Here is a 17,606-nt window from a genome sequence, read left to right as displayed (position 1 = left end):
CATATCTAAAACCTTACCTCATTATTTAGTCATCATTAGTCTTAAAAATGTAGCATTAACACACCTAGTAATGTTTGGTAAGTTTATAAAGTATTCACATTAAAGGCATACCAGAAAAGGTACACTACAGTAAGTCGAATTCAGAAGGAATTTAGATAAATCTTTTCTCCCATAGTTAATCCTTAATTTCTTCAGACAGTAAGTCAGTAGTTAGTATTTTAAACATTTTTTTTCCTCATCATATATAGTCACACCTACTTGGAACTGTGCTTTCTACTTGCAACATGAAAAACACCAAAATGTTTATACTTTTAGCATTTTCTGTATTCTGAATTCAGGGTAGTATATTTATATTTTTAGAATCTGAAAATTTGGATAAATAAATCCAGGAAAATTTTTTTAAAAAGAAAAAGACTGCACTGATAACCTTAAAAGACAAATATATTTGTAATCACATAATATAAAAAAAGATGTTTTAAGGTAACCATCAAAGCACCTTTGTGATATAAATTAGGTTTGTGGCTTTGAGCTTTAGGGTGTCTATATATCTACACTAATGAAAGAAAAATGCTAATTGACTGTACCTTCACTACGTCCACAGCCAATCAGAGCAAGTATGCAAATTAACCCAACAAAGATGGCGGTTAATTTGCATACACTGAGGAAGGGAGGAGTGAAGACTGAATACAGCATAGAAGGAAGAGGGAGGGAAAGTGCGGGCAGGGCGGCCACTTGCAGGAATCTTCCTGCAACGGGCCCCTAGTTAATCTATAATCATTTTAAATTGTTTCTTTTTAAAAATCTGTTTTGGAGGTACAACCCGTATGAACAAATTCAGTATCTAAACACATCATCAGTGAAATTAGGGAAAAGAAAAGAATTTCAAAACACAGACCAAGAACAATCACAAAATATATGTTTAATTACTACTTTTAAACTAAAAAAAAAACCTACCAAGAAAATTTCAGTTAAGACTTGCTATTCTAAATATTGCAATATCTTTTCTAAGTTCTAGAAACAATAGAAGGTTTAGAACACAAACAGGAAAAGAAAGGCTGGCTAGTCCTTGGGAATGACTATCCAGGATAATACAATTACTTCACAATGACAGAAGCTTAACCTTTCTTACAATTAGTTTTAACATGATTTTGCCACAAATAGAAATGAATGACTTAGGTTTTGGAAGGTGAAAGAAAACACTGACTAAAGGTAAGTACATGATGCTACAGAACTGAGATTTTTTTTTTTAAATAAGCAAATTATACAAAGAAAGCTTGATATTAACAGAAACATAACTAATCACATCCATGAAATAGCAGGCAACACCTTAAACAATATTGATGTTAATGGACATACCAGGCAGAAATACATTTGTAAAATACTGTTACACAGATGAGTAATGTTAGTATAAATTCTTTATTTACACTTTAAGAATCTGTTTGCTGGTGTGACCAAATTTAGAAGGTAATCCCTAAGGGTAAAGTAGAACATAAGAGCAGACATCAGATACTAGGTAAACTCAATTTGATGCAGTCATAACCCACCAAGATAATTTTCTGAAGTCACTGAAACCATTTTAGGTAGTACAGTGTTCTGGTGGTCAGCAAAAAGTGAACCATTAATCACTAGTAGTTGTTATTCTTCCTGTGATAATTCTCTGTACTTAATGGAAAACACCATGAATATAGACACAATTTAAGCAAGTGACTGATATTCTGTCATGCTATTTGATTTTATAAAAAACTAGAGGCCTGGTGCATGAAAATTCATGCACTTGGGGGGGATCCCTCAGCCTGGCCTGCACCCTCTCATAATCCGGGACCCCTGAGGTAGGGTCCCTAGGCCTGGACTGAGATCAGGGCCTATCGGGGCTTTCCTTTCTCTGGCTGCAGGCAGCTGGACCACCCCCACCGCTGCTACTGCTTGCCACCTGTGCAGCACTGTCCCCCCTCCCCTGCCACCAGTGGCTTCCATCTGCAGGCGACAGGCTGGGGTGCAATGGCTTGGCTGGCCTGGGCCTCCCTCTTTCTTTGCTGGGGGGCGGGGCCAGCCCTACAAGGGGCCGTCTGCCTACCTGATCTCCCTTAACCGCTCGCCTGCCTACCTGATCACCCCTAACCGCTGGCCTGCCTACCTGATCACCCCTAATCCCTCTGCCTGCCTGCCTGATTGCCCCTTACCACTTGCTTGGGGGCAGGGCCAGCACTGACTTCCCGTTGGTCAGCCTCTGATAGTTATGACCCGGATTTTTATATATTAGGATCATAATAGACCCTCTCACCTTTAAAAGCTGCAGAGGAGCTTTATAATAAATTCTTAAATATACTTATTTCTGTGATGTCTAGCAATTGAATAAACTTAAAAGTAGAACTAAAATTTTGTTAACCGCTCTATATTACACAAGGAAATACATATGTATTTACACAAACTAAAGTGAACTTCCTTCTCCACGAATAAGACTTCTAAACAAAACTATCCACAAAGGATTACAGAATGTGACTGGACACTCAACAACTGGACTAGCTGTTTGAAATCAAATTTCTGTCCTCTAGTTCTGAAAGTTTTACTAATGACTTGCAAAAACAAGTATCTGATTAAGTGTTATTTAGTTTCCTGGTTGATATATTTTGTTACATCCTTTACTGAAAATGAACATGTTACTGAACGTGAATATTAGTGTTTTTCATGTGACTACTTTTTCTCCTATCTGTAAGTGCCAAAAGAACATTTTCTGCAAGACAACGTGTAACAAGTTTTCTTGTGTGCTGAACAAAAAGTTTTAAAATCGCCTGAAACGCACATCTTGTTTAAGAATAAACCAAACAAGTTCAATAAGTTTATACTGTTAGTCCCTAGCAATCATACATGAATAACTAACCACTTCTTTTTGTAAACTCAGTAACCATATTCACACATCAAGAGTTGTCAATGCATTCAACCTTCTTAAATTCCACCTTTTTAAAGAAAGTATTTTAAAGAGAAAATGAATAATCCCAAGTAAAATAAGTGTTAGATTTTTATTATAAGAAATTTAAAATGAAAAGGTTAAGAATAAGAACTCACTAAATCTTAATCTTTAGTTCCCTATTTGTGGTTTTAACAAATGTTTTTCATAAAACATGTAAGACAACATAAACATTTGATAGGGAACTCGTACTACTCATACTTTTTTCTTTCACTTATTTACATTTTTTGAGAAAACAGCCAAAGTGCTATAATTTTCATTTAGTGTTAAATCTGGCTTATCCCAACCAATAATTAAAGAAAATCTGGGGATACAAGTACTCAAAATTTTACAATGAATAGAAAGGTTTTCCACTTTTGCCTGCTTAAAGAACTTAGATCTTTCTAAAATACCAACATCCCCCTGTAAAATGTAATGACATAACCTGACTGTGGACTAAAAAACATTTAACATCAATCTTTAGCATTATTTGTCAAATAATGACATAAAGCCCTAACTCGTTTTTTCATAAAGAACCAAGCCTGTTTTAAAAACAATCTAAGTGGTCTCAAAGCATTCTTCAACTTAAGTACACATCTGAGTATACATAATTCTTCCAAAGAGCAGTATTGTTTCGAGATTCTATTTGGATCCTAAGAATAACCATTTTGTTCATTTCTAAATAAATTACTCTACAAAAATTAACAATTGAGGGTTTTGTTGTTTTTTAAGTTTTCCTGGGCAAAGGCCTTTGCTATGGCAACACAATGAACAGGCTGGCATGTAACCTGTCCTCACAGAACAACAAATCAAGAGTAAAAAGCAAGACCAAAGGGAGAAAGCCTCCAATTTGATTTAAGCTCTGGTAACTACAGCTCCTAGGGCAGCATTATTGCTGTCATCCAGATCTAAGGTTGTGGGGCGCAGTTTCATACCTACCCAGAAATGATGCCAAGGGCATAAGCTGGCAGGCAGGCAGGCAGATCTTTTGACAGGATTCACTCCGTGAGTTAGGGAAGTGGATGGACGCTGAGAGAAATATAAATAAGATTCTAGAATAAGGGCAGTAGCAAGATTAAGAAGAACTCTTAGGAAGGGACCTCTTACTTCTAATGTATACATGTTAACTAGGTGAAAACAAAAGTAGAGTCCCCAACTTTATTAGTACCTACATGCCAGAGTTAAATCCCTAGCACTACTGTTACTATTAGATGTTATAAGGAGTGAGTTGGAAAGTTTGTACCTATTCAGAAAAGTCAAATGAAGAAACTGCATCTATACAACAATGAATTAAGAGGCCAAAATACCACCCACATAAACCTTTCACCATAAATTTCTGGTATTTGTGCTCTCATTCAGTTGAAATTATTCTAATTTACTGCCATTTTTGTTTAGGCATGTCTACATTTTTTTAAATGGTGATTAGTTTCGATATTTAAGCTAAAACTTCCAGAACACTCCCCAAGTTTACTATTTAAAACTCAGTGTAAAAGATTTCTGTAATCCTCACAATGAAAAGCCTACTACTTCCAGTTTTTTAATTTATATATCCTGAAATATTAATGGTGAGATGGCCCCGACTACTAAAGAAAATACAGTATGATCTGGTTTCCCAAAATTGAAACATGGTTAATAAAAATTAAAAAACTGTATTTACACAAAGTAGCCTAAAAATTAAAACAATGATGAATCCTAAGTCCTAAGGAGGAGGGGAAAACAACATCATAAATAAGCTCAAAGTGAAGTTCTGGAATTTTTGTCCTGTGCCCCGTGCTATTTATTACCGTATCTTAAAAACAACCATGTTACAAAGAAGAGGATTTGTGATCCGCATTTCTTCAATTCAGGTCAGCTTGGCTTTCTTCTTAGCGGGTCCTTTGTATCCTTTGGCCTTTCTTCTTAAATTCCGCCTGTCTACAACAGGCACTTCCACTTCTATTTCCTCTGAGCTGCTATCCACAGTTTTTTCTATTGACTGTGTAAACTGATCCAGTTGCTCAGAAGATGCTTCCGACTGCTCCTCTGACTGGTTCTTCTGTCCTGCATTCTGTGAAAATGGCACATCTTCAAGTTCAACCTCGATCAAAGAACTCTGAGGAAGAGCTGGAGATGTTTCCTGGGGCTCGGACACCCCCTCTTCAACCTGGTCTTCCAATGAGGAAGTAGTATTGGGTGACAAATTTTCAGAGATCGGTTCTTCAGAAAATTCAGCTACCACAGAGTTTGGAAAACCACTGTCAGATCGTTCTTCATGTGGGGTAGTGGCAACATTGTCTGAACTCCCAAAATGTGCCTTCTTTCTTGGAACTTGTGGCAGTTTCTCTTCTGTGTGCCCCTTTCCATCAGATGGGCCTTCGTTTAACAACACTTCTGAGTCAGTTACATGTGAGGTCTAAAAATAAAAACCTGGTGAGCAAACTTTTCCAATATAGTCCTTATATAAATTATTCTTAGAAACCAATATGTAATGACACTAAACTGCATTTTAAAGTATTCATTAACCATGTGTACATATTCTGAGTACAAGTCAATTTCTTTAAAATTGTCTTTGATAATTTGCATACATTAAGTTCTTGCTTTAACAATATGATAAAAAGAATAATTTTAACTCAAAAAAGTACTTAAGATATTTTAAACTTCATAATAAAGATTTTTCAAAGCAATGATTCAGCTCAAAAGTTTTTATTTTCTTGGTGTTACTGGAGCCAGAACCAAGAGTCCCTTGGGATGTGACACTGTGCCACCCCACTAAATTTGACTACGGTTTTGTTAGATGACAGGTAAGGGCAATGGAAATTTTATTCATTTATTTATCCCTAATTAAAATGATCATGTAAGCAAATAGGTACTCAAATATTTGACAAAAAATTTTTATCCATTTTTCTAAGCTTTTCCCTCTACAAAGTAAAACTCACTTTTGTAAGAATGAATTAGGTTATAAAGATTTTAATTTATGAAATATTACTGATTGCATCTCTGTAAAATACTAACTCTAATATAAAATTTAATTTTCCTAAAGGACTGTAGATGTTAAAGGAGGAAAATATACATACTACACTGCCCCTGCCATGTCACCAACACTGGAATATGTTAACTATAAAATATTAGGTTAGCTCTAGCCAGTTTCCTCAGTGGTTAGAGCGTCAGCCCACGGATTGAAGGGTCCAGGGTTCAATTCTGGTTAAGGACACAGCCTCAGTTGCAGGCTCAATCCCAGGGGCTCTTGCAGGAGGCAACCAATCAATTTGTCTCTCTCACATCGATGTTTCTCTCTTTCTGTCTCTCCCCCCTCCCTTCTACTCTGTCTAAAAAAATCAATGGAAAAAATATCCTCGGGTGAGGATCAATAAAACAAAATAAATATTTGGTTATTTCCCTCTTACCTTATCCTGTGCAATAGCCTCAGGGGGTTTTGAAGATTCTACCACCAGTGGAACAAGATTTGTAGAGTCTTCACTGGAATTAAAAGACTGCAATTTAAATTCTTCATCTAAAACTTCGCTAGTAGAGTCATCCTCTTCAGTTACAGGAGAGGTCTTAATAGTATCATCCATTACTTCACCATTCATAGGCTCTAATTCAGATTCCTACATACAGGTGGAGGGGGATAAATCAGGACATAATTACAGACTCACTTATTTGTCATGTAATGTGGATCCATTCTCAGTCCTATCTGTCAGGTACCAGGACTCAAGATAAATTCTACCACATTATAGGGCAGGGGTTAAAGAATCGTGTTATTGGGGAAAGGGGGAAACGTATAAGGCAGGGTCAATAAAAGAAAAGAATCCATAAGTACCCCAAACTCCTCCTGTTCTCATGGAGAGAGAGGACAGGAACTGGATGCACTATGGACACAGTGTGGGTCTGAGATTCAGTAATGAGAACCTGCCCCTTCTTGCTCTTCCTTCTCAAAGGGCAATCATGGGAGGAACCTTTTCAGTAAAAAGGCACCAGAGAGAGTCTAAATGTGGTGCCACCTCTTTACAGAACACCAGCTACTCAGCACTTATCTTTGGCGCCTGTAGGAAGTGCGTTTACCCTGCCAGGGGAAGGAACACTAGCAATCCTGTGGGAAGCTGAGTTTGGCTGCAGGTTCCTGCAGGGATAAATGAGCCCCCAATCTCAGTTCCCTGTCTAGTTAACTTAGGGTCATTTCTGAACAATCCTCCTTACCTCACATTAAAATATAGAAAAGTGATCTGTTAACACAAACCCTGCAATTTCTAAAAATCTTCCAATGTTTATCAATTTAAAAGACTTCTATTTAAAGTCTAATATTTCTAATCCTACTGATATTCTAATGATTAGAAGGTATTTTATTACCATTTTAAAAATAAGAAAACTGATGTGCTCAAATGTTCAGAAATAGATATGGCTGAATTATATAGAACCCTTGAAATCAGATAAAGAATATTTTCCATAGGACTATTGGAATCAGGGGCTTAGATATACAAAATAACTTGCACAAAGAAGGCAATTATAATAAAACTCATAAAAGGACCAATAGGGCAGAAGACATATCAAAAGGAAGAAAATGATAAAAATAGAGCAAAAGCTTTAAAAAACAGAATTCTGGTAACTAAAAGTGAGAAGCAACATAAGAGAACAACTCAGTCCAGCCAGTTTTAGTTTTGGGAACAGAAAAAAAGATAAGAATTTTTTTTTTTAAAAGGCTCAATACAGAAGTGATAAGAAAGAATAGAGATTGTGTTATATTTAAGATGATAAAAGACATCTGTCTAAACAGAAATATTCAGAAGGCAAGTTATGAGACTACACTCTGGATCAATATTGAAAGTCTACAGTTATTGGTCATCCCCTTATTGAGCCATGAGACTGGATGCATTTTCAAAAGAGAGAGCATGAACCAAAGAGCAGAAAGTCAAGAACTGAGTCTTTTAGAATGTCCACAAAGATGAAAATGCAGAACAGTCAAAAAATGAATAAAACAAAATTTAAGAGACAGGAAAACCAAGAAACTAAAATACAGTAGTGTTAAAAAGCAAGGGAGCTAGAGAATCTTAAAGAGAGAGTAGTCAATCTAGGTCAGGAAATCCACTGGAATTGAATGAAAGTGTCACTGGTGACCTATAATAGTATGTGCTCAATGTATTGTTGGACAAATGAAACTGGTTAAATAAAGTATGTACAGTTAATATTAAGTTTTTAAAAGAGAAAAAAAGCACAAAAATATACATGCCCATAAGCATCTAGGTCAGTGATGGCGAACCTATGACACGCGTGTCAGCACTGACACACGTAGCCATTTCTGATGACACGCGGCCGTTGAGGCGGCCGCATGCCAAGGATGAAACATTTGCTGCTCCTGAGGATGAAACATTTGCGAAATAATGTTTTTTCCTCAAAGTGACACACTACCCGAGTTATGCTCAGTTTTTTGGCGAAGTTTGACACACCAAGCTCAAAAGGTTGCCCATCACTGATCTAGGTACACATAAATCTTTTTTATTTTTCAAATATAATTTACATTCAATATTATTCTGTATTAGTTTCAGATGTACAGCAAAGTAGTTTTAAAAATCATGTACTTTACAGAGTGGTCCTCCCACTGCTTCAAGTACCCACCTGGCCCCACACATATTTATCACAATATTATTGACTATATACCCTATGCTATAATCTACATCTCTGTGACTATTTTGTAACTACCAATTTGTATGGTTTGATCCCATCACCTTTTTCACCCAGCCTCCTTACCCCCCTCTCCTCTGACAACTGTCAGTTTGTTCTCTCTATCTATGTGTATGTTTTAATTTTGTTTATTTTGTTCATTAGATTCTACATATAAATGCAATTATATGGTATTTTTCTTTCTCTGTCTGACTTATTTCACTTAATACAATACCACCTAGGTCCATTCATGCTGTCACAAAAAGTACAATTTTGTTCTTTTTTACGGCTGAATAGTATTCTATTGTGTATGTATATGTACCACAGCTTTTTTTATCCACTCATTTATTGATGAGCATTTGGGTTGCTAGACCACCTTCTTAACCATATATAAGAATAAACTCAAAGTGGATTAAAGACTTAAATGTAAGACCCAAAACCATAAGACTACTATAAGAAAACATAGGCAGTAAAATATCGCACATTTATCTTAGCAATATGTTTTCTGATATATCTTCTTGGGTAAGGGAAACAAGAGAAAAAAATAAATGGGACTACATCGAATTAAAAAGGTTTTGCACAGTAAGGGAAACTATCAAGAAAAAAAAAAGACAACCAACTGAATGGGAGAAGATATTTGATAGTGATATATCTGATAACTGGTTAATATCCAAAACTTATAAAGAACACAGATAACTCAACACCAGAAAAGCAAATAACCCAATTAAAAAGTAAGCAAAAGACCTGACTAGACACTTCTCCAAAGAGGACATACAGAAGGCCAATAGATATATAAAAAGATGCTCAACATCACTAATCATCAGAGAAATGCAAATCAAAACCACAATGAGATGCCACCTCACACCTATCAAAAAAGTTATCAATAAATCAATAAACAACAACTCTTAGAGAGCACGTGGAGAAAAAGGAACCTCATGCACTGTTGGTGGGAATGCAGATTGGTGCAACCACTATGCAAAAGAGTGTGGAGGTTCCTCAAAAAATTAAAAATGAGCCCTATGCAGTTTGGCTCTGTGAATAGAGTGTCTGCCCACAGTCAGAAGGGTCATGGGTTCAATTCTGGTCAAGGCACGTACCTTGGTTGCAGGCTCGATCCCCAGCCCTGGTCAAGGCACATGCGAGAGGCAACCAAGCGACGTGTCTGTAACTTCAATGTTTCTCTCTGTCTCTCCCCGTTCCTTTCACTCTCTAAAAATCAATGGAAAAATATCCTCAGGTGAGAATTAACAAAACAAAAAATTAAAAATGGAATTGACCCAGCAATCCCACTTCTGGGAATGTATCTGAAGAAACCTGAAACATTGATTTGAAAGAATACATGCACCCCTATGTTCACTGCAGCATTATTTACAAGAGCCATGATATGGAAGCAACCCGTTAGTCTCTTTTTAAAATATGTACTTTGTTTTCCAAATTTTTTACAAGAAAAAAAGTTATTTAAAAATAGAGTTTCTAGAAACAAAGGAAGCTAAATTGGTGTAAGTTAAGAAAATAAAATTGGTAATGTAGTTTCACCAGTTTACCTGCGCGTTGGATTAAGCAAGCAGGTAAAAGATTTTTAAAGAAACTTCAGCACATATGAAAGAAGAAATAAGGAATCTGTAGAGAGGAGAAGATTAAAGATATTTAAGAAAAAGGACAGGAAATTAATAGAAAAGAAAAAAGAAGATATGGCTAAATATTTGAGGAACTAAAGAAATCAAGCCAGATAAAGAGTTTAGTCACAAAGGATTTTCCTGTATGTTTTCTGGTGTTTTAAAAAAATGAATTTAGTTATTTTAGCAGGAATTTGTAGTCATATATATTTTTCTGAGAAACTCATTCATAGCCCCCTAACCAAAATAGGATTGCAATTAAAGACCTGTTGGACCTTAAAGCATTCTAATTGGTTCTATAAGGTAGATTAAGAAAGTTAAAATTTCATATACTTCCATTCATTTTATTCAGTAAGTGATCTCCTACCTTTTCACCATCTTGCTTCTCCAGATGTGACTGGGTTTCAGGTGCTGAATGAGCATCTTTATCACTACTTCCGTCGTCAAATTCAATCACACTCTGTGCATGTTCTTCTAGTAATTCTTCTGAGCTCTCTGATGTGTGTGCAGTAGACTCCAATCTAAAAAAAACAAACAAACCATTCTTACATGCTTTCTTAAGGATGAATATGAATTTCAGGAATCTGTTAATAAAGTAACACTTTAGAGAATCAACTAAGTGTTGTTCAGTCAACAATTTCAAATTTTACAGGTCCACGTCCAATCTCTTCATCCTATGAATTGGTTCTTCTTCCTATCTTGTTCTCCAGTTCAATTAATAACATCACCATGTTTTCAAATGTAAACAAGACCGTCCCTTTATTCATATCTGATAATATCTTATTCTATTAAACTAAACATACATCCTAGATACCTGGGACCGTAGAGTTTAAAGCTTTTATCCCAGCATTGGCATATTATAATGTCCCTTTCTTTCTCAAAAATATCAGTTTGGACCATATATGATATGGTTTAGTTCTACTTCTGAAATGCCTTTCAAACATATCCCTAACTTACTATTACCATTTTCAGGCCCCAATTGTCTCTGGAGAATTCTCACAGTAACTTCTCCCAATTTATCTTTTCTAGATAGATAAATGATTGATAGGTAGATAGGTAGATAGGTAGATAGATAGATAGATAGATAGATAGATAGTCAGACAGACAAAGAGTTGGGTAAAATAGTGATGTGAAAGAAATATCGATCACATGTCCTGAGCTCCGAAAAGTTGCCTCTCATTCACACTTTGACCAGTATTGAACCCACAACCTGGGCATGTGCCCTGACTGGGAATCAAACCGGCAACTTTTCGGAGCTCAGGACAACACTCAACCAACTTAGCCACACCAACCAGGGCACCCAATTCATCTTAATACTTATTCTTTAGTATGGTTTTCACAGCTGTGTTTCTCATATACATATCTGTACCTGTGACAGCCCCACTCAGAAAATTGATAGTTTTCTATGGCTTAGAGAATCCTATATAATAAAAGAGAAACATGTAAATTGATTGTACCTCTGCTACGCTCACCAGCCAATCAGGAGTGAGTATGCAAATTAACCCGCCAAAGATAGCAGGTTAATTTGAATACTCAGGCACCGAGTGGCCTGGGTCCCAGGAACATCCTCGGGATCCAGGTCATTCCTAGCCTGTAGACCCACACATAGGCCCTGAGCTGCTGGGGTCCCAGAACGCTCCGCTCCCGGCCACTCCAGGCCTACGGGTGCAGGTGCCAAGCGGCTGGGGGTGAGGCAGGAACATCCCCGCGTCACCATGGCGATGTGGAGGATGTTCCCACCCAGCGGCCGCTTGTGCTGGCGCCAAGCAGCGGCCAGGTCCACGCCCCCAGCCCGGCGCTCACAACACGGGGCTGGCGCCAAAAATGCAGGGCTGGCTGCTGGGATCTCCACATTCCCCCAAGCCCGGCACCCACAACAAGGGGCTGGCTGCCGGCCCCGGGGGCGTGCCTCCCACCCTCCACGGGTGGCGGGGACACACCACTAGCCCAGTGGAGACAACGCAGGGGGTCCTCTGTACATGAGCTACAGAGGAAAAACCTTTTCTTTTTTTAAAAATATATTTTATTGATTTTTTTAAAGAGAAGAGGGGAGAGGGATAGACAGTTGGAAACATCGATGAGAGAGAAACATCAATCAGCTGCCTCCTGCACACTCCCCACTGGGGATGTGTCCCCAACCAAGGTACATGCCCTTAACAGGAATCAAACCTGGGACCCTTCAGTCTGCAGGCCAATGCTCTATCCACTGAGCTAAAATAGTTCGAGCATAAACACCTTTTCTGACCGCTCATTGGCTAAGCTCCCTGTACGCTGCCACTTGCAGTGCTCTTGGTAACTTGGGTAATAAGAATCCAAGAAGGTAATCTAGGGTTTTTCCACCTCACTCCTGGAGGAAAAAAACAAAGGTCTGCTGCTGGAGGGGCTAAGAAATGTCATATCCTGCCCTAGCTGGTTTGGCACAGTGGATAGAGCCTCGGCCTGCCGACCGCAGGGTCTGGGTTTGATTCTGATCAAGGGCATGTACCTAGGTTACAGGCTCCTCCCTGGCCAGGGCCCAGGTCAGGGCTCATGCAGGAGGCAACCAATCAAAGTGTCCCTCTCACACTGATATTTCTCTGTCTTTCCCTCTCTCTTCCACACTCTCTAAAAATCAATGGAAACATCCTTAGGTGAGGATAAAAGAAAGAAAGAAATGTCATATCCTATGGAAGACACATCTTGAAAATGCCTAAAGAAAGTTATTTTTTCATGGTGAAGGGACTGGAGTCCGTGTTGATGAAAACACCTTGGCAGCTGCACCGGCAGTCAGACATCCCCCGAGGGGTCCTAGATTGGAGAGGGTGCAAGCTGGGCTGAGGGACACCCACCCCCGTGCACGAATTTCATGCACCGGGCCTCTAGTGTTTGTATAAGAATCCTAGGAACTAACTTCGGAAGATGCAGACTCTGACCTTCAGTCATCCTAGTTCTGGGAAACTTGCTAATCTTTAACCATAGAACCAAGGATGATGCAGATGCAGAACAAGAACTATGAAGACCAGGGTGACGCACACCAGACCATCACTTCACCAGTTTTGAGATCCTTATCGGAATGGACTGTGATAGCCTGCATGTACAGAATTACTCAACTCCCTCATCGTGATTTCTTTGTTCTGCTTCCCGTGTTCCTCGTTATAAAAACCTCTGTCTGCACTGAGATGTTGAGATGGGCTTTTGACAAGGAGTCCCCTATCTTCTCAGGTGACCAGCACTTGAATAAACCTCTTTCCTTTTCACCAGCATCTGTATCACAAGTTTGGCTTCTGTGGCAGCAGGCAGTTGAAACTTGGTTTCAGTTATACTACCATTTACTTTATATATCCTTATCAACATTCCCTTTAGTTTTGTGCCTTTGTTCGTGTTATTCCTGTAGTCTAGATCTGCACAATGCAATACAGTAGCCATAAGACATGTGTTCCTATTTATGTTAATTAAAAGTAAATGAAATGAAAAATTCAATTCCTCAATTGCACTAGCCATACTTCAAGTGCTCAAATGGCACATTGGGTAGTTGCTGCCATACTGGACAGGGCAGACATAGGACATTTCCTTCATTACAGGAAGTTCTTTGGACATCCATGGTATAGAGCCAGGCTCAGCAAACTTTTCCTTTATGTTTTGTGGGCCACATGATCTCTGAATAACTACTCAACTCTGCCACTTAACTCAAAAGCAATCATAATAAACATGTAAACTAATGGATGTGTTACAATAAAATTTTATTTACAATGGTTGGCGAGCCAGATTTGACCTATGGACCATAGTTTGTGAACCTTTGGACTAGAAATTCTCTCCCAACTCTGCTTGTTAAGTCACCACTTATTTCTGAAGCCCTGGCCCAAATACCAAATGTCTCCATCCCCTCAATTAGAGTCAGTCACGCTCTCCTCTGCATCACAGTGTTTTGCACTTCTATTATTATACCATCACCATCTACTTTGCAATGCTCTTAACCTGTGCCACAAACAGACACATGTATTAGAAACCACTAGGTATTCTTCAAGGGCAAAGATAAGATTATGTTCTTTGTAGTGTCTGAGTAAACATTCAAGCATATAGCCTTAGTGTTACTGTTGTTTATGAAAAGCAAACTGAATTCTGAGATGTGCAATTTAAAATACATTGTTACATTTCCTTCTAAAGAGTGTATTACATCAAAATGTGGCTCAGTGAGAAAACCTTAATTATCTAAACTTATTCTATTCACAAATTACTCGATTTAAGTATCTATTTATATTGCCTTTAACATGAATTTCTTACTAAAATAAAACATTTACATACTGACACAATTACACAAATGAAAAATTATTTACACAATGAAATTAGTATAGATACAAAATTTTCTACATGAGTAAAATAATTTCATAGCTAAAATGGCAAAACTATGAATGGTTGATTCAGGAACAGTTGGTAGGACTAGTAGGGCAGAGTGTAGTTTTGATATAAAATTAAAAATCTTGTTTTCTTAAGATTCAAAGGAAGATAGAGGAAAAGTTTTGACTCAAGTGTTCTGTTGATTAAGAGGAGTTGACTGCATCATTACAGTTATCACTAATTTATGTTATATCCAATACCCCAGTGAAATGAATACGTTATAATGTAAAATTGAGGGTTTTTTAAATTGACCACACCTCAGCATTACTAAAAATTACAGCTACTGTCAAATTCAAAGTTGGTGATAATGACACATTTGGGATAATCAATAGAATATTCTCCTGGATTTTCATGTCTATGAGATTAAATTATGAGTTTATTCCACTCTCTTACTAGCAAATTCTCCCTATAACATTGTCAAAGTGACACCACTGGTAAGTGTAACCAATTATCTTGTAGAAAACTTCAAATACAAACTCCTATACCAAGGTCATTTGCTACATGACCAATATAATAATACTAAATATTAATAATATGAAAATAAGAATAAACAAAAGAATGAGGGTATAATAAACAATACTTTACTTAATTACTGACGCTGTGGGTGAAGTCTGAGGTGTCTTTTCATCTTCCCCTTGAGAACTACTAAATTCAGAATCCTGAAACCGCTTTCCAATCTTTGGCCGCTTCAGATGACTACTTCGAGTACGAGTGGAAACTGGTGTTTTATCATGACCTAAGAAAAAATAGCAGACATGCAAGAACTATGCTAGTTTATATATATCCCCACCATTACACACTTCCTTTCTCTCATATCAGACTTTGCAATATTCATTCCTCACATTTCCATGTTATCTTGAGCTTTACAATGTGTTTTTGCATTTTCACTTATATTCTCTCCCAATAATCTGTCAACCTTATGACATAGTGTAATTTTAATATATTCTTTCTAAATGATACAGGGAAAATTATTTGGCTTAATATTAAAATAGAACATTAGTTGCACTGCATATGTGGGAAGATTAGATTTTTCTACTTTTCCTGGTTTCATGATATCTGACCAAACTAAATGAATCTGAATATGACTGGGGAATTTGAACTGCAATATAATAGAAATGGGGCTTGTTAAATCTTGGGAAATAAACAAGGCAGATGTTACTGTCCGTATTTTACATGTAAGAAAATGAGGAAGAGAGGTACCCTAGCTCACTCTGTTCACACAGCAACATCAGTGGTAGTGGTGGCATTAGAACAGTGGTCGGCAAACTGCGGCTTGCGAGCCACATGCGGCTAGCAAGCCGCTGTTTGCCGCTCTGTTGACTAATGAGTTTGCCGACCACTGCATTAGAACCCAGAACTAGACTTTAGAGCTGGATAAGTCTTCACTTGCTCACACACACACACACACACACACACACACACACACACACCCTAATTCTAAGTGTTTCAAATACGTTCTAATAGATCAGCTGAATTTCTTACCTTCAGAAGTGCTTGCAAAGGCATCTTTTAGAGAATCAATCTAAAATAGAGATACAAATTAAAACCAAATGCTTTAGATTATTTTTTCTCCCTGTGGATCTACTTTATTCAGTGTCAAAGAAAATCTTTTAAAACATTTTTCAAATAGCACTTTCTGTACTCACTATTCATCAGTTAAAACTTACTTAAGAAATAAAAAGGCTATGATACAGCCCAGTTTATTATGAGCCTAAGAACTTATCAAGCCATCTCATGTCTTATAGTGGTAAACACTGGAGTTTCCAGTAATCTGTCTTCAGCTACCTCTCTTTTCAATCCATGCATTCCCTTTGTCATTTCATCTCCTATCTTCACTTCAACATCTACTAGTATACAAGTTAATTCCCCCAACTTCCAAAGTTCTATTTCTAATAAAATATCTCCCCAGTGGATGTTCCATCTAATTTGACATCCAACCTGTCTCAAACGGAACAATATCATTTTAATAATCTTTTCCCAATAGCATTCCCTATCTTGGTTAAGTGATAGTAACAATTCAGTCTAACCAGAATGGCTGTGAGACAGTAATGACTTCTTCCTATCCCGCATTCAATCAACCACAAAGCCTGTCAATTCTGACTTTCAGAATCTCTCAACTGCCCCCTCCTTTGTATTGCCAATGCTTAGTTTAGTTCAGGCCTTTCTCATCTTCACCATGAACTGTTCTAATAGCCTCCTCACTGGCATCCCTCACTCTAGCCACACGCCCCATAATCCTTTCCACCCTGATGACAGTGATGCTTCCCATCTGCAAATTGTGCTACTCCTTTACATTACAAAAAATAAAATTTAATAGCTTATCACTACCTAAAATATAAACTCAATTTTTCCAAACTCAACATGCCATTTTCTTTCCACCACTGTGTTTTATACATGTCATCCCTTGGAATGCCCTAACACAGAACTCCCACACACCTTTTAATGGCCATTTCAGCTCAGTTACTACTTCACCAATTCCAGTCCCTGCATAGAGTTAGTCATATATACTCTTTTATGTACCTGTAATCACTTGCTGTATGTATGCTCTATTAAGACAATTATTATCCTACTAGTGGCCCAGTGCACTAAATTCGTGCATGGGGGAGGAGGGTGTCCCTCAGCCCAGCCTACACCCTCTCCAATCTGGGACCCCTCGGGGGATGTCCGACTGCCAGTTTAGGCCCGATCCCTGTGTGATCGGGCCTAAGCCAGCAGTTGGACATCCCTTTCACAATCCAGGACCACAGGCTCCTAACCGCTCACCTGCCTGCTTGCCTGATCACCCCTAACCACTCTGCCTGCCAGCCTGATCAACCCCACTGCCTCCCCTTCCAGCCTGCTTGCCCCCAACTGCCCCCACACTGGCCTGATTGCCCCCATCTGCCCCCCACCACGCCAGCCTGGTCGCCCCCACCTGCCCCCACCTGCAGGCCTACTTGTCCCCACATGACCCCCCTGCCGGCCTGCTCACCCCCACCTGTCCCCCCCTGCCAGCCTGCTCGCCCCTAACTTCCCCCCCTGCCAGCCTGCTCGCCCCC

At 38.3% G+C, this 17,606-nt stretch overlaps 1 protein-coding gene across 1 annotated transcript in view; it reads right to left on the bottom strand.

The window, feature by feature from the left end:
• Nucleotides 1-4,703: 4,703 nt before the first annotated feature.
• Nucleotides 4,704-17,606, bottom strand: part of FAM169A (family with sequence similarity 169 member A) — a 47,328-nt gene continuing 34,425 nt past the window's right edge. Inside the window, exons 9-13 of the mRNA XM_054715172.1 lie at nucleotides 16,051-16,090; nucleotides 15,154-15,304; nucleotides 10,562-10,715; nucleotides 6,328-6,531; nucleotides 4,704-5,336 (exon numbers count right to left, since the gene is read on the bottom strand). Coding sequence (XP_054571147.1) covers nucleotides 4,788-5,336; nucleotides 6,328-6,531; nucleotides 10,562-10,715; nucleotides 15,154-15,304; nucleotides 16,051-16,090 — 1,098 coding nt within the window. The 3' untranslated portion in view covers nucleotides 4,704-4,787. The remainder of the gene's footprint in view (nucleotides 5,337-6,327; nucleotides 6,532-10,561; nucleotides 10,716-15,153; nucleotides 15,305-16,050; nucleotides 16,091-17,606) is intronic.

This window comes from Eptesicus fuscus, chromosome 4 (genome assembly GCF_027574615.1).
Source record: "Eptesicus fuscus isolate TK198812 chromosome 4, DD_ASM_mEF_20220401, whole genome shotgun sequence".
Classification (NCBI taxonomy): domain Eukaryota; kingdom Metazoa; phylum Chordata; class Mammalia; order Chiroptera; family Vespertilionidae; genus Eptesicus; species Eptesicus fuscus.
The sequence above is the reverse complement of the archived record's forward strand: the minus strand, read 5'-3'. Positions and strand labels throughout refer to the sequence as shown.